Here is a 16521-nt window from a genome sequence, read left to right as displayed (position 1 = left end):
ATTAATCTAACACATACGGAAAAGATATGAACGCAAAACACGCTTGATTAAATAAACAGATGCTAAAAGTAAACAAAAGAGACATGGAAAATTCATATGAAATCATAGGCAGCAATTTTTGTGAAAAACATTGAGGTAGGCCATTTGCTTTAGGCATAAATACAGCCTCTCTAGAAGACAGAGAATAATGAAGAGCTGGAAAAGATATAATAAAAGAGTCAGCATTCTGGATTTAATCCAGTTTTAGGTTTAAATTAACTAAGGGCCACCTGACTCATTTGCCTAACTACTTCAATGGTCAAAAACAGTTGTACAGCTGAATCAGGAACACAAATCAGCACATTTTCTCATGAATAGTGACAGCTTCTAAAAAAGGGTTTAATATGTAAGAAGGCTGAAAATAAGTTGTTACAGGATTAACTATCTATGCACTTCATTTACGCATATTGCATGAGCTTGAAAAATCAAAGGCTGACTGTATAATAATCTTCTAGGTGAGCACTTTTAAGTTTCAGGAAAGCACTAACACCGCATCCATTAACCCACTCATGACTGCGTGTATTTACATATGTAGCTGTGGCCAATCCCTGACTCTCCATATCAAGGACACATGCAAACTACAGGCCACTTCTTAACCCCAGTCCCAAATGACTTGAAAACGAAAGATACTGGTCCAACAGGAAAAAATTAAAAGCTGCAGAAGAAACCGTGTCCTACTGGGAGGTCTAGACTTGGACATGACAACCCATGAGTGTGATCACCAGAGGTCCTCACTAAAAGAAAAACACAGGAAAACAAGGAAATAAGGACAACTAAGAGGAACATTCATAAATCATTCTGTTTATGCCTCGACAAACAAGCTGTCTGCCTGGCTGAAGAGTTATGTCCTATCGGCCAGGGTTAATGACCATCTGTAATAGATGTGAATGGTGTCCTGCCACGCCATACCTTTACAGGCTGGTGCACCCATAGCCCAGCTGCTAACAGCCCACAGCTGTCCTCTCCTCTGGGAAAGGCCTAAGGCAGACAGGAACCACAGCCTCACCAGAGAGGTTACGGTCCGCCATTCCCTACCGCACCCTGACCCAGGCAGCTTGCACCCAATGGCCAACATGCATACAAAAGGCTTGCCCCCTCACTCTTGCTCCAAAACTTCCCGCAGGTTCAGGTTGCACCTAGACCCCAGCTGAGGCCACATGCTGCGTAGGCCCTTCCCCTGCCCTTGCTGCTTCTGAGAGCGTCCCTGCAATAAATCACACACACCCAAATCCCTGACCTAGGCTCTGCTCCTATCAAACAATTCAGTAATACACTGAACTGTATTTACACTAGAGAGACAATGTCAACCAACATCATCATATGGAATCACCTTTTGATTATGGCATAAAACACCACAAACATCATAAAACCCTATCATACACACTGTAGGTTCACACTGAAGCACAGGGCCCAGTGGGTATACACAGATGCAAAATTATAAACTTTTTTGAATGACAATTTTGACAATTTAATGAATACATGCTTTTAAAAGTACTATTTTTAATAGGGATACTTTCCAAACACCTAAGAGAATAAAATGACAAATGATGACTAAGTCATCATACTTTTTTTAAAAACAGTCTTCTAAATTTACATGACTCAACCATAGTTTTCCCCCTCTATCATATCACCAAAAAGTAGCTGTCTTTAAGTTGCCTAGTGCAATATCTAGCACCCTCTAGTGGCAAATTACCAGAAGAACTAGAATTACATCTTATTTAATACATAAAATGTGTTTTTGAAGTGTGCAGTAAAGAACAACAACAACAAAAAAATTTAAGGCTGTCCTATCAGGGATGATCTTATAGAGTCTGGGACTAATGAGTAAAGAGTCAACATTTCAAAGATGGTATTCAAGGCTGGGGTGAGCAACCCACAGATAGTCTATGAGACAAATAAGTATTTCCACAGAACAGCTTGCAAGATCTGCTGTTGATTAGATGACAAAAAAAACAAAAAAACAACAACAACCCCCACATGATAAGGAAACAGTGACCTTACGAGGGCACCAGGCACTGATAGGCACAAATGGTCGGTGCTCATTAGACATTACTGAGGCAAGGCATTTTGAATTTCTGTGCTCTGCCGAAACTCATCCCAAGGTTCATAAACCCAGAAATAATTCTATATTAAATGAAGACCAGATTCATATTATTCAATTTGCAAGTTTTTCTGTAATACACATTTTTAAAATACTCACTACTCTATCCCAGTACCCAAAACAGTACTTGCCTCTTGATAGGCATGTGAAAGGATGAATTCTAAGAGCACTGGGAATGGACTGAAAGGTTTTAAATAGACAAGTGACATGCACTTAAGAGGGATCTTTACAAAGATCACTTAAGAAAGATCATTCTGGCTGTCGTGTGGAGAATGGATTAGGAGAGACCAGCCTGAGACCTGGAAGATCTTTTTGGCGGTTGTATTTCCCTAGGGCTGGACATATTTTAGGCTAATAAAATATTTGTTAAGAAATGACATTTCCCTGGCCAGTGTGGCTCAGTTTGTTGAGTGCCATCCCATGCACCAAGAGGTCACTGCACTGGTTCGATTCCCTGGTATGCCTGGGGTTGTGGACTCGATCCCCAGTAGGGGGCACGCAGAAGGAAGCCAATTGATGTTTCTATCTCTCCTCCCTTCTTCTCTCTCTAAAATCAACATATTTAAAAGAAAGAAAAAAAGAAAAGCCACTCACTTATGTATTAAGCTAATCTGAAACCTTGGTAATGCATTAAATTAGCTCTTAGAAAGCGGGCTTCTTTCCCTTACAGCTGTATAAATAGCTAAAGTTTATATTGCATTTACTATGTGTCAGGCAACCTAAATGTTTTATTACTCATTTTATGTATATTTTAGTATCATTTTATGTATGCTAACCTAAAATACAAAAATGTTCTTAAGAACCTAAAATATTTGAATAGTTAAGAGAAGACAAAGAATAAAAAGAAATACATTTTCATTCGATGCGTTATTTTTAAGGTAACTTATAAACCAACTTCTTAAAAATGATAAAATATCAATGTAATTTATGAAAAATTTTTTTCATTTGTTAAGATTTTTGTTATTAGAAATATAACTTTAGTTCTGGCTGATGTGGCTCAGTTAGCTGAAGCCTAATCCCATACACCAAAAGGTGGCGGGTTCAACTCCAGGCCAGGGCACATACAAAGGAGTTTGAGTGGCACAATTCAGAGAAGGAAGCAATTTGAGCAGGATTTGGACAGGCAGAAAAGAGGGGGAGCACAGAGAACAAGACAAGGCAGGGCATCAGAGGATGGGAAAGTCAACATAATTGTAGGGGAGTAAAGGAAAATTAACTGGACTAGAAAGCAGGCAGAATATCAGGGTAACTGCAGAAAAAACAAAAGATATCAGAACTAAGCCTGGAAGCAAGGCTAGAATTTGTACTTGAATAAATGACTAGGGGAAAAGGCACTGTAAGTTCTGAAAACAGGAGACTAGAGCAATAATGTTCAGTTTTAATGAGGCTGCATATTATTTTATAACAGAATATGTATAAAATACATAAAATGGAAGAGAGAACTTGCCGAAAGGCAGACCAGTTAAGAAAACACTAAAAACAATGAATGTGTAAGGTAATATGAATGATGGCACTAGGAACAGAAAAGAAAAAGTTATTCCAAGGGTCATTCTGAAGAAAAAAGTATAGGGTTTTGTGGGAAACAAAATAAAAAGGTCAAAATAGAGAAGAACCAAAAATTATTTCCAAGTTTCTTGCTTAGGAAACTGATCACTTAGTGATAGACCAAAAGAAACAGGATAGTTGAAAAATAAATCCGTACTCTGAGTAAAGGAGAGATTTTTCATTAATATTGCATGCATTTAAGTATCACATCAAAAGGTAAATCTTTCCTATTCCACAAAGTCTTCAAGGTAGTGAACAAAGAGCATTTTTTCTAGTGTAAAATATATAAAATAAATATATCAGAAGTGTTTTCAGTTTCACTTCCAAAGAAAACCTGACATGACACATAAAGACATCTGATGAGACGTTTCTATTATTCTAAATAGTGCTGGGGGAAAATTACCTAAAAAGGCAATGAAACAAAGATTAGTGGTGAAATTTTTGAATAAAAAGTGATATTTTATTATATTCATAACAAAAGTTTCTACCTACTCCATTTAGTCATCAAAACTGTGATTTTAAATATAGGAATACCTAGTTACATTTCTTAGTTATTTCATCGTCTTTAAGCAAGTATACTGTCAGCTGACAAAAAGGAAGAGCAGTATCCATGGCTAACAGTAGACCAAGCATAGAACAGCAGAGGAGCATAAAATGGAAACACAAAAGTAAAACGTTACTGGTAAACTCTTTCCTCACCTTTGAAGAATTGTCTTTACGACCTGTGATCAAACCACTCAAAAAGCTGAGGTAGATTATGAGACAGAGCATTCAATGTGTTGAAAGAAAATATGCCAAGGTTTGATTTTATAAATTTGACATTAAAATTTTCACATGCATGAAACCAGCCTATAATTTTCCTTCCTTACACTCTGTTTTTGAAATCAAGGTTATATTACTGGCCTCATATAATAAATTGGAGGAAATAATCCAACTTTTTTTGTTCTCTGGGTTTATAGATTAAAATTACCTATGTCTTTAATGTTTGGCAGAACTCATTCTGAAAACTGTATCAAGTGTTTTCCTAGTAGGAAAACTTTTGATTACTGACCAATTTCTTTAAGAGTTAAAGGACTATTCAGATTTTTTATTCTTTTTTTCAATCAGTGTGGTAAACCACACATTCAAGATTCATGTGCATGATAAAGCTTGAAGAACAGTACCTCAGAATACTCACTCCTATCATATCCAAAATCATATGCTACTTTTGTCCAATATTTCAGTTTGCTTTTTTAAACCCCACAATTTTGACATTATGGCCATGGTTTTACACAGACAATATTGTTTAGATTTTCTTTGCTCACCAATCATTTTTGCATCTCAGAAACTCTCCCAAGATCGCTTTTCTTCTCCCTAGATCTTAGAAATTTCTTTAGTGAGGACCTACTGGTAAAAAACACACTCAGCTTTTACATGTCTGAAAATGTCTATTTTGCTCATTTCTGGAAAATAGTTTTGTTGGGTATATAATTCTAAATTGACAGTTACTTTGTCTGGGCATTTTGGAGATATTCTTTCACTCTCCTATGGCCTTCATGGTCATTGTTGAAAAGGTCATTTGTTAACCTAATTGTTCCTTCATAAATAAGTCTTCTCTCTGGCTGTGTTTAGGGTATTTGTCTGTCTCTGGTGTTCATCAGTTCTCTATGATGTATCTATACAAGAATTTCTTTAGCCCTGGCTGGGTAGCTCAGTTGGTTGGAGCGTCATCCCATACACCAAAAGGTTGAGGGTTCGATTCCTAGTCAGTGCATATACCTAGATTGTGGGTTCGATCCCCAGTTGGGCTTGTATGGGAGGCAGCTAATGGATGTTTCCCTCTCATATCAATCTCTCTCTCTGTGTGTGTGTGTCTCTCTCTTTCTCTTGCTCTCTCTCTCTCTTCCTCTCCCTAAAATCAATAAAAACATATCCTCAGGTGAGGATTTAAAAAAAGAATTTCTTTATATTTGGGATTTTCTCTGTTTCCTAAATCTGCAAATTCACATGTTCAATCAATCCTAACAAATTTTCAGGTATTGTCTCTTTGGATAGTGCCTCTGGACTCTTTTAGATCTTTCTGAGATTCAGATTAGACAAACCAGAATCTTCTCTGTCTGTCCTCTATATCTTAATCTCTTTTGTAGACACCATCTATTTCTCCATTCTATATTCTGCATACTTTCCTCAAATCCATCTCCCAATTTGCTCTTTCTCTCTTTAACTATATCTCAGTTGCTAGTAAAACACCTACTAAGTTTATAATTTGAATTATTTTTTCACTTCTAGAAGTGCTATTGGTTCTTTTTCAAATCCGTCTGGTCATTTTTAAGCACGCCTTGTTCCTTAATATTACTGTCAAATCTCTCTATAATTTTAAAACCATATAAACATGCCTAGCATATTTCACATCTAATAATTCCAATAGTCCCTGTGTGTCTAATTCTGCTATTTATTGTTTCCACTTCTTTCACTCATGGTGCCTTTCTTCTTCACAGTAAGATCATGTTTGTAACATTTTCTCTGGTACTTCTTTTCCTTTTTTTTTTTCTTTAAATATATCTTTATTGATTTCAGAGAAAGGAAAGGAGAGGGAGAGAGAGAGATGGAAACATCAATGATGAGAGACTCATTGACTGGCTGCCTCCCGCACACCCCCGACTGGGGACTGAGCCCGCAACCCGGGCATGTGCCCTGACTGGGAATCGAACCCTGATCGCCTGGATTCTAGGTCGAAGCTCATCTGCTGAGCCATGCCCAGTCGGGTTCTTTGGTACTTCTTGAAGCTAAATTTTAGTGGGGAAGAAAAATGGTCTGTCCTCTGGGGTTCTCTCCCCTTCCAGGGAAGGATACAATAGGCCTACTGAGGATGCAAAAAGAGAGGTAAAGTCCTGCTTTCACTTCCACCTGAAAGAAGGAAAATGAAGTAGCAAGTTCCCACAGCAGCAGTAACTGCAGAGCAGCACAGTCCAGGGGGAGGGCTGAAGAGACACGGTGTAGTCCTGACAAGCTACATGGGGGAAGAGGGGCAGTGCAAAATGAAAAATTGGGATGGCTTATTCATGAATTATTTAGAATTTCAGAACAGTAAATACAGAGCATTAAACCAAACGTGGGGCTCTTTTAAATGTGGGGATCTTGGACACCCATGAGGCTCTGACTCTTAAGCAGCAAGAACAGTTGGTAGCAAAAATTCAAAAGACACAGAAAAGTATAAAGCAGAAAATCAATATCATCTAAAATCCCACCACCCAGGGACAACCACTGTTATAAATCTGGTGTATATACTAGAGATTTTTAATCTACATACATACACATGTGTAAATATCGATTTACATAATTTTTTTATATTATGGAAATGGTATATTGTACATTCTCTTTGGTAGCCTTTTTGTGTGTGTGTGTGTAACTTATTACATTATGACAGATTTCAAAAAAGTTAATAAATACAGATCGTTTCAGTCCTATGCTATGGATTATAGAACATACAGATCCACGTTCTATTTAATCAAACTCGTATTGTTAGGCTTCTGAAGGGTCTTTAGCTTTTCATTATTCAGAATGATCACTGAGTATCAATAAAGTTGAGTAAGGATTGAATGAGTCAATCAGTATAAAGCACTTAATGGAGTACTTGGCAAGTAACAAGTTCTCTACAAATGTTAGTGATTTCTTTAATATTGTCTCCTATGTAAACACTGAATTAATTTACATTCCCAAAAGCACGGTAAAAGAGATTGATTTTTCTAAATCCTTGCTAATTCTTTCAAATTCTGCCTTTTGTATTTCTTCTATGAATCACTTGTTCATGTTCTTTGACAGTTCTGTTGGATTCTTTATGCTTTTTAAATTTTAGCTGATTTCTATACTGGGAACATCAATCCTTTGTCATAAGAATAACAAGTACTTTTTTTCCCAAAAAGAATTAACTCAAGACTTACCTCCAGTTCCTAGGACCTTCAGAAGCTCAAAATTTTCAATCCCCACCTTCTCTGCATGTCCTGTTAAATTTGCTAAAAAACAAAGAGAAAAAAAGAAATAATTAAGGGGATCAACAACAGGAGGGGGCCCCACTGGAGCTTCTGAGATACCAGCAATGTTTTATTTCTTGCCTTAAGTGGTTAAGCCAATGTTCACCTTATAATTAACTTTTAAAGTGTACAGCTATATGTATGCTATACATTATAATAAATCTTTTTATTGTAAATCCTCATCTGAGGATATTTTTTCCCACTGATTTTTAGAGAGAGTGGGAGAGAGGGAGGGAGGGAGGGAGGTAGGGAGAGAGAAAAACATCAATACGTTGTATCACTTATTTATGGGTTCACTGGTTAATCCTTGCATGTGCCCTAACCAGAGACTGAGTCCACAACCTTGGCGCACCGGGACGACACTCTGCCAGGGCTTATTATTTATTTTTTAATTTACCTTTTCTGTTGTTTGTTTCCATGTTCTTACGTTCCTGATTTTTAAAAATATCATCTGAATGCTTTTTAGAATTTCATTTCAGTTTTCACAGTGGCATTTTAGCTCTACTTTTTTGCATTATTAGTGTAGTTGCCGCTCTAAGGATTACAACATATGTTTCTAACTATTCACAGTCCTCTTATAGTTAATACGGTATCATTTTACTTAAAATATAGAAGCCTCACAATCACTCTTTAAGGAACAGTTGTCATATATTATACGGGATGAGAATATTTCCTATATGTTACACACTGCACAAGACAATGTCACAAGTTCTGCTTATGTGACACAATATATTAAAAAAAAATAAGAGGAAAGATGGAGACTTGCATTTTTGCAGATAGTTAGCATTTTCTGGTGATCTCTCTCTTCCAAGAATACCATCTGGTATCACTTTTCCTCAACCCTGAACAACTTCATTTGATATTTCTTGTAGTGCAGAAACCTCTGTGTTTACTTTGATCTGAAAAAAAAATTTTTTATCCTTCATTTTAAAAAATTTTATTGAGATGTAATTCACATACCATTTAATTCACCCTTTTAAGGTATATAATCCAGTGATTGTTTTATTTAGTATATTCCCAAGGTTGTGCCATCCTCATCACTATCTAATTCTGGAATCATCCCCATCTTGAAGGATATTTTCTTTTAATATAGAATTCTGAATTGACAGGCTTTTTTCTTTTCTTCCAGCACTTTAAACATGTTCTTCCATTCACTTCTGGTGTCCATAGTTTCTGGGGTGAAATCACTCATTAAATGGATCCTTGTTTCTCTGTTTGAAAAGTGTCATTTCTCTTTCTATTTTCAACATTTGCTCTTTATCTTTGGCTTTCAACAGTTTTGCTGTGATGTAACTTGATATGAACTACTTTGGGTTCATTCAGTCTGATATTTACTGGATATCTTTATATCTGTACATTTCTGGTTTTCATCAAATATAGGGAACGTTTGCCTTAATTTTTCAAAAGTTGTTTTCTATCTTATTCTGTCTCTCTTCTCCTTCTGAAGTTCCAACTACATATACGTTGGACTGTCTGATATTACCTAAGAGGTCCCTGGGACTCTCTATTTATTTTTTCCCAGTGTGTTTTCTCTATTCTTCACATTAATTTCTATTGCTCTATCTTCAAGTTCAGTTACTTTTCCTTTAACATTTCTATTCAACTGTTAAATCCATGCAGTGAATTTTTTATTTCAAATATTGTATTTTCATTTCTAAAACTTCCATTTGATTCTTTTTCATTGTTTCTATTTATCTGGTAAGATATCTTTTTTTCACTCACTGAGAGCATATTGTTTTACTTCATTGAAGGTCTTGTAACAGCTGCTTTAAAATTCTTGTCTCTTATTGCCAATGTCTCATTTGTTCCAGGGTAGGGCTCAGTTTATATTCTTTCCTCTTGATATATGTTCCATTTTCATAATTCTTCCTATGTAGGGTAATTTTAGGTTGTACCCATAACATTATACATGTTTATTTGTGAAAACTCTAGATTATTATTTTTTCTCCAATGAGAGCTGGGTTTTCTGTTTGTTTGTTTTAGCAGGCAGATATCTTGGTTTGGCTCCTGTTTCTTAGGAGGCAGCTCTAGCCCAATTCAGATTTTTTGTCTTTAGCTGGGCTGTTCTAAGCCTGCTGTCTTCACGCTTAACTCAGAGGTCACTCACAGATGTGTATACATAATATTTGAGGACTCTCCCTTCTCTAGCTCGTCACCTTCTGGGATTCCTCCACTACCCTCAGTGATCAAGGTTGGCTGATTTCAGTTTTCTAGTTTCCCTGGCCAGAGAGACTATTGTTTTTCCACCCGAGTTCCCAGAGTATGGACTGTACTTAGCCTGAAGCTAAAATCAGTGAAAAGGCAAAGTTATTTCCTATAGCTCCCTTTCTCCAGCTGTGTACTACCCATTAGAGCCTACCTGCCTCTGTTTACTCTCAAGTGCCTTTAATAGTTGGTTTTTGTATTAAATCCAGGTTTTACAGTTGTTTTTTTGCAAAGAAGTTCTCTGGTAGGGGCTCTTATTCTGGCATTATAAGAAGCAAAAGTCTTCCTACAATCAACAATAGTAGTTTCTGCTTTAACTTCAACTACTGCAATAGCAACTTAACTTCAAAGAGTAAAATAAAATTAAAAAGGTGTGTGATATAGGTCCATCTCAGGGATCTTGAACTTGATATCCATATGATTATTTCTTTTACATTACATCTGTTACACAAAGTAAGTGTTCACACATATAGAAATAAATCAATAGGTAGCGCTATTATATTTAGGCATGAGAATATTAATTATAAAGTTTTTTCATTGTATTAAAGACAAAACACATAAAATAAATGTTTAACATGATACTATATAAAATCCCAAGCAATAGCAAACACATAGTCAAGCATGTGAGTGTAGGTGTCCAAATGGTTCTCGTTTCTATGCTATTATTTGCCATTGTAATTAGAAGGCTTTGAGCATGAAAGTCTAAAAATAAACCACATTTCTCTTCATTAAACTGTTAACCTAAGATCAAGAGCTTAGACTTCCCAGCAACAATACTAATGTTTATTAGAACAAGACTTAAAATATTTACATAATTTCACACTACAGGCGAAATAAACATCAGCCAATTACAGAAATCTTCTGCATGTCTGAGTCATTCCATGCTTTAGGAAAGTCCAAAATAGTATTCTGATCATATGGTGTGGAGTTACCTGCATGCCTGGATCCTGTACTATACTGAGAGAGAGAACCATCTGCTGTCTTTCTTCACATGAAAGTGAATGGTATTTTATTGTGGTTGTAGGAGCTCCTTTTCTTCTGCCAGGTATGCCTCTGCCCATCCCTTGCCTAGTTCTCCCCAAAGGTAAGAGAGGTTACTAATCTAAGTATTCAAGAGTCCAAAATTCTGACTGGGCACAGCTAGCAGTAGGTAGAGTCCACACAAGGTCTGTTCTTTTGCCTCACATTTCTGGCCTAGCCTGACCCCCTGGGGCTGAATGGCCATTCTCTTGTGCTTCTCCACTATATAATACGGTAGTTAACTAAATAGATTCAGAGGTTCTTTGGGCACTTGGTGTTCACTCACTAGTTTGCTCTCCCCTCTAACCTTCTAACTCACACACCTCAACAGGTGGTCCCAAGACTCTACTCAGATGGGGTTGGGAGGGAAGTAGGAGTTCTCACTTAGGTCTTAAGCCTAAATCGCATGCACCAATGCCACTTAAATTTAAGAAGAGTTCTACACTGGTATGCTGGAAGTTGGCACAGCTTTCATTAATGTGGTACTTTGAGTCTCACTGGCAACTGTTTCATGCAGACAGTTCTATCATGACTCCTGGGGGATAAGAATAGATTGGCTGGGCAGAGTTTGGGCATTTCTGGATTTCTGTCCATAACAGCTTGATGGCACCAAAACCACACCCTTAGCACCTATATCCCAACTAAAAAGATTTACTCTTTCCCATAAAAACAATGCCTAATGAAAACTCTTCACAAATGTGTAAAATAACAGAATATCAACAAACTTAAAAAACTTAGACTATACTAGTTAGTTGGGTGCATAACAGTATGACCATATTCGTTGTTTATATGTGACATCTATTTTGATGTCCACACCATATGAGTTGTTAAATATTAGTAAACTTGGACTAAAACAAATATTTTTAAACTTTTCAAGGTCTACTTTAGGTTTATCTCTTATTGTTAATCTGCTTAGACAGTCTCCTTTCATGAAAAGAATTTACAGCTTTTTTACATTAATGCATTACTAAGTTTACTCATTTAGAAAAGATAGGTGTGAACAGTTTTAATGCTTTCACAAAGCAATTTTAACCAATCTTTTTCTTATTAAAATATTAGGAACTATCCCATTGAAAATCCTTCACTTCTTGATTCGTGTTATTCTATAATGCATACTTTCTGGTTAGGAAATCACTTTTAAGACTGAACTTAAGCCCTTTACAAGAAGTCAATGGATTTTTGTTAAAAAGACTGTCAAAACTCAAACAAATTTCAATATTTAAATGATTCCCTTTAGAAAAGTCTGAATTATTAACAGTAGGAAAGAAAAAATCTTGTATTATCAATGAATATAAAATACTTGGTTCCTTACAACTATAACTAGATTCCTTCAACTCCTTATATAATATTAATAGGGTTATCTGCAATGTGGGAAAATATGACTGGTGTAATTTTTTAAATAATAAATTTAGCCTAACAGGATAATTGTCTTTTCTCCCAAATTTAAATAGCTTTGTTGTTTGTATTATTATTATTAATATTAATATAAAATAATCTAGGTTCATGTTTTTTAAAAAAATAGGAAATATAAATAGGCATAAAGTAGACCTAGGAAATCTCCCATATTCCCACCACTCAAAGATAGTTATTATTAATCTTTAGCACATTCTTCTGGAATCTTAACCATAAACCTATGATTGATAAATGGCTTCTCATTCAACCTTCTAGTCAATTCTATTAACAAATGTAATCCATAATACATATTATCTATAATCAATTTTGTATGTTGTGAGATACATTTAACTTGGAACTTCCCACTTTTACGGAAGAAAACAATGGGTAAAACCATGATTAGATCCAATGAGTCACTTGTCTTAAAGCTAAGAAAAGGATTAATTTAAAAGCACTTTTACAATGAAAGTAGAAATAAAGAAAATAATGTTTTGAAACCATTTCAAGTAAGTTTTTTTTTGTATATGACTAAGGCATTCACATACCAGATTTTATTCAATAAATTAATCACTTATTAAACTTGCAATAAGCTATAAGAAATGTAATTTAATAGAAAAGATTATGGCTTTTGTGGACATTAAGGGGAATATCATTTACATGCAAAGCTAGTTAGAAACACTCCTTGAGAATAGAGGCCCTCATTCATTCACTTCACACATATAAGGAGTGCCTACACTAAGGCCTGAGCAGGTGTTAGGTCTCTAACTAAGAAGTACAGGATTTGAAATGGTAAAGGTGACACAACAGCTAGGGAACTCTGAGCCAGAAGAATAGCTAGAGCAAAGGCACAAGGAGGAGTAAGTCTTTCCTAGTAGAGATAATGGGAGGGCTGCTCTAATAGTACTGGTTTATGTGGGGAGAACAGCACAAACATAACAAACAAGTACATAAGCCTTGCTGGTTCAGAGCCTGGAGTGTCAGATTAACTAGTTTTAATAGAATCCCTAAGCAATGCTGGCTTCTGACAAGGTGAAAGTAAGGTTTTAGAAAAAAATACTCTGGCCTGGCCAGTGTGGCTCAGCAGTTGAGCATCAACCTATGAACCAGGAGGTCACGGTTTGATTCCCGGTCAGGGCACATGCCCAGGTTGCAGGCTCGATTCCCAGCAGGGGGTGTGCAGGAGGCAGCCAGTCAATGACTCACTCATCGTTGATGTTTCTATCTCTCCCCGTCCCTTTCCCTTCTTCTCTCTGAAATCAATAAAAACGTATTTTAAAAAGTTACTCTGGCAGTAAGGTGCCATGTGGACAAAGCAAGGAAAGACTATGCTAAAAGATGGTGAGGTTATTGCAATAAACTAGATGTGTGCTACGAGGGTCTGGTCTGAACAGAAACGACTGACAGAATTTCGTTGAAAGGGGAAGCTGGACAGGCAGGCTGAAAGGGGAAGTTGTGGGGTTTCAACACTGATTTTGAGGTAATGCAGGACATCCTAAAAGGGCTGCCATGCAGGCCGTTCTAGACAGAAACTAAAGTTCTGCAGAGAAGAGACAATGCTGATGGGGCTTAGGACATTCTACCCCCAAAACAGAGAGCACTTGGCATGCTGAGTGTTTCAAGCTGAAGGAATCTGAGAAACAGTGTGTGCAGGAAGGACTCTCTGACCTTCCCCTGGAGCAAGTCATAAACCCTTCCTGTGCCAAATGCCCTCCCTTGACACAGAGGAAAAGAGCATCCTTATCTCTGAAGACAAGGGACACAGAGGGGTGTCTGAACAAATAGGCCTTCCTAAATGTCACCCACCTTACCACACTTTCCTCAGACCCACTGTCCTATCACACCCCTTTTCCACAGCTTTCCACTCTTCAGCAATGCTAATATGAAAATACTCAGATTTAACGGTTTCTTCGGGTCATTTCCTTATGAAGGCTCCAGTGTCACATAAAACTTATATAAGTAAAATGTATAATTTCCTCTTGTTAATGTATTTTGTTATAGGGGTCCCAATTGAGAACTTAGAAAGGTACTGAAGGTCATCTGGGCAGAAAGCCCCCAGTGCCCAGCAACAAGCAAAACTGTCCTGGGGCCTGGCCCCCAGGGTGGCCTTTCCTCTCCTAGCATACTGCTGGTCATGGAGTTTAAACCCCTTTACCTTACATACCACTTGTCATGCAGTTGGGACCCTCCACTGATCTTTCCTCCCTTGCTATGCTGCTAGTCATGCGGGTTAGACCCCTTAGAGGGGGAAAAAACAAGGGGGCTGAAGAATAGACCTTAAGCATTAAGCCCCCAGGACAATGAGGTTCTCACTGCATCTAATACATCTAGGCCTCAGTTGTGTTTCAGCTCCAGGCCCAGAAAAGCATCAAAACCAGACAAGTGAGTCATGGCTTACATCAGGACCAGCTGCAATGACTAATGACCCCCTCCCCTGGCACTGACCAATCAGTAGAGACCACCATCCTGAAAGAACATACCTGGAAGGCTGATGAATATTCTATTGGGATGCTCCCCTGAGACCTCTAGATAAATACCCTCAGGATGAGGACTCTTCCAGGCTCTCTCTATGGAGCACAAGGGAGCCTTTTCCCAGCGCCTTCTCCCAGGAGCATTTTCCTTGTCTCTCCCTCCTAAGCTCCAAGGGTACTTGTTCCCTGAGCCCACATAGCTCAGTTGGCTCACTTCTTCCACCTCTGTGATTTTCTAAGTAAACTTTTGCTTGTATTTGAGTCTTGGCTCTGAATTCTTTCTTAGCCAGAACTCAAGTACCGAGGTTGCTGACCAAGGTCTGGTCTGACTGCACATAAATGTTACTTATATTTCGACTGTAAGTTGAGAAAGTGTCACTTGAGTTTATACATCAGTCTTTTGTGATGATAACTATAGCTACATGTATGAAATCAGACCACGAAAAGAAAACCAACGACTTAATGATCCAGCATTAAATCCTATTTGCCACCATTGGGAACATGTCATTAACAGCAATATGTATCTATACAAGACACTGCAGTAGTATACTGTTATCCTGTCAATGGTTTTCTGACTTATTTTCATTTCAGAAGGAAAGGAGAACAATTATAAAAGTAACATTGTGAGATTCAGTTGTGAATGCAATATGAAGAAGAGAAACCTACAGCTGTTATAGCTGAAACTGAAATAATTAAGCTGTAATTTACTATAGATCTAGAGTCTACAGAACACACCATCAACTTCTAAAATTTAAACACTGTCTACACAAAACCTTGTCCAATTTTCAGGTACTTTTTCCCCCTCTTTGAGACAGTAGCTATCAATTAAAAAAGAGAAAGAAAACAAAGCCTAACAAGTTAATCAAAAAGTTCCTGATTTGGGAAAGAAATGAGTTTTAATCTTGGCCCAAATTCCCTATTCCTCAATAATCAGTTTCACCTTCCCCTTTCTAGCACCTTCAATATTTAAGAAATCAACATTAACCTCTAATTTCCAAAGTACTAATGTGAAAAAGATCACGTACCTCTTTTTAAAACTTTTCTTTTATTATGACCTAGAACGGAGAAAGTCTCAGGGGTGGGGTGATTGTAGCCCCACCAACCTAATACTAGCTCCCCTCACTTGGGGCATTCCTTTCAAGTCTTTTCTTGTGCATGTATCCTAGTTATTAGCTGGGGCTTGTCAGTCCTTTATAATCTAGGCTAATGGACTCCAAACCCACAGAGCCAAAGCCTCCCACACCCCCAAGGTTCCTATTAAAGTCCTAAGAGAAGGGACCTTGAAGTAGGGTCATTCTTAATCTCTCTCCATCTTCCACCCTTGGGGGATGGGGGCCATTACCTCATCTAGCTCCTGGCCTTGAATCATTTCTCTGACTTTTCTCCTTTTCTCTCCCCTTAGGAACAAAACCAACAAATCTTTCCCCTTGTTTCCGGTCAAGCCACTTCCTCCCTTTCTGACCTCTCAGCTACTGCTACCATCCATACACACATCCCTAAGTGAACTTGTTAAGGCAATGCCCCCAGGGCAGTTCCCACCATACTAGGAATTGTGGTGCCCACTACTCGGGTAATACGTTTTTCTTCTCCTTACCAATATATTTTGTAGGTTTCATGTAATCATCATATTCTACGTATAACTACACAGTCTACTTATTGAACAAGCATTCTGAATGCTGACACGTATCTGATACTGTGTAAAGCACTGACGAGACTGAAGGAGACACACTCTGTGATGCCA

The 16521-nt window shown here is 37.5% G+C and overlaps 1 protein-coding gene across 2 annotated transcripts in view; it reads right to left on the bottom strand.

The window, feature by feature from the left end:
* RPS6KA5 (ribosomal protein S6 kinase A5) overlaps window positions 1–16521 on the bottom strand; it is a 106632-nt gene that overhangs the window by 69957 nt on the left and 20154 nt on the right. For both annotated transcript variants that reach the window (XM_087818572.1, XM_087818575.1), the window contains exon 2: window positions 7606–7677. In XM_087818572.1, the coding sequence (XP_087674698.1) occupies window positions 7606–7677 (72 nt within the window). The remainder of the gene's footprint in view (window positions 1–7605; window positions 7678–16521) is intronic.

This window comes from Miniopterus natalensis, chromosome 1 (assembly GCF_054644295.1).
Source record: "Miniopterus natalensis isolate mMinNat1 chromosome 1, mMinNat1.hap1, whole genome shotgun sequence".
Classification (NCBI taxonomy): Eukaryota; Metazoa; Chordata; class Mammalia; order Chiroptera; family Miniopteridae; genus Miniopterus; species Miniopterus natalensis.
The sequence above is the reverse complement of the archived record's forward strand: the minus strand, read 5'-3'. Positions and strand labels throughout refer to the sequence as shown.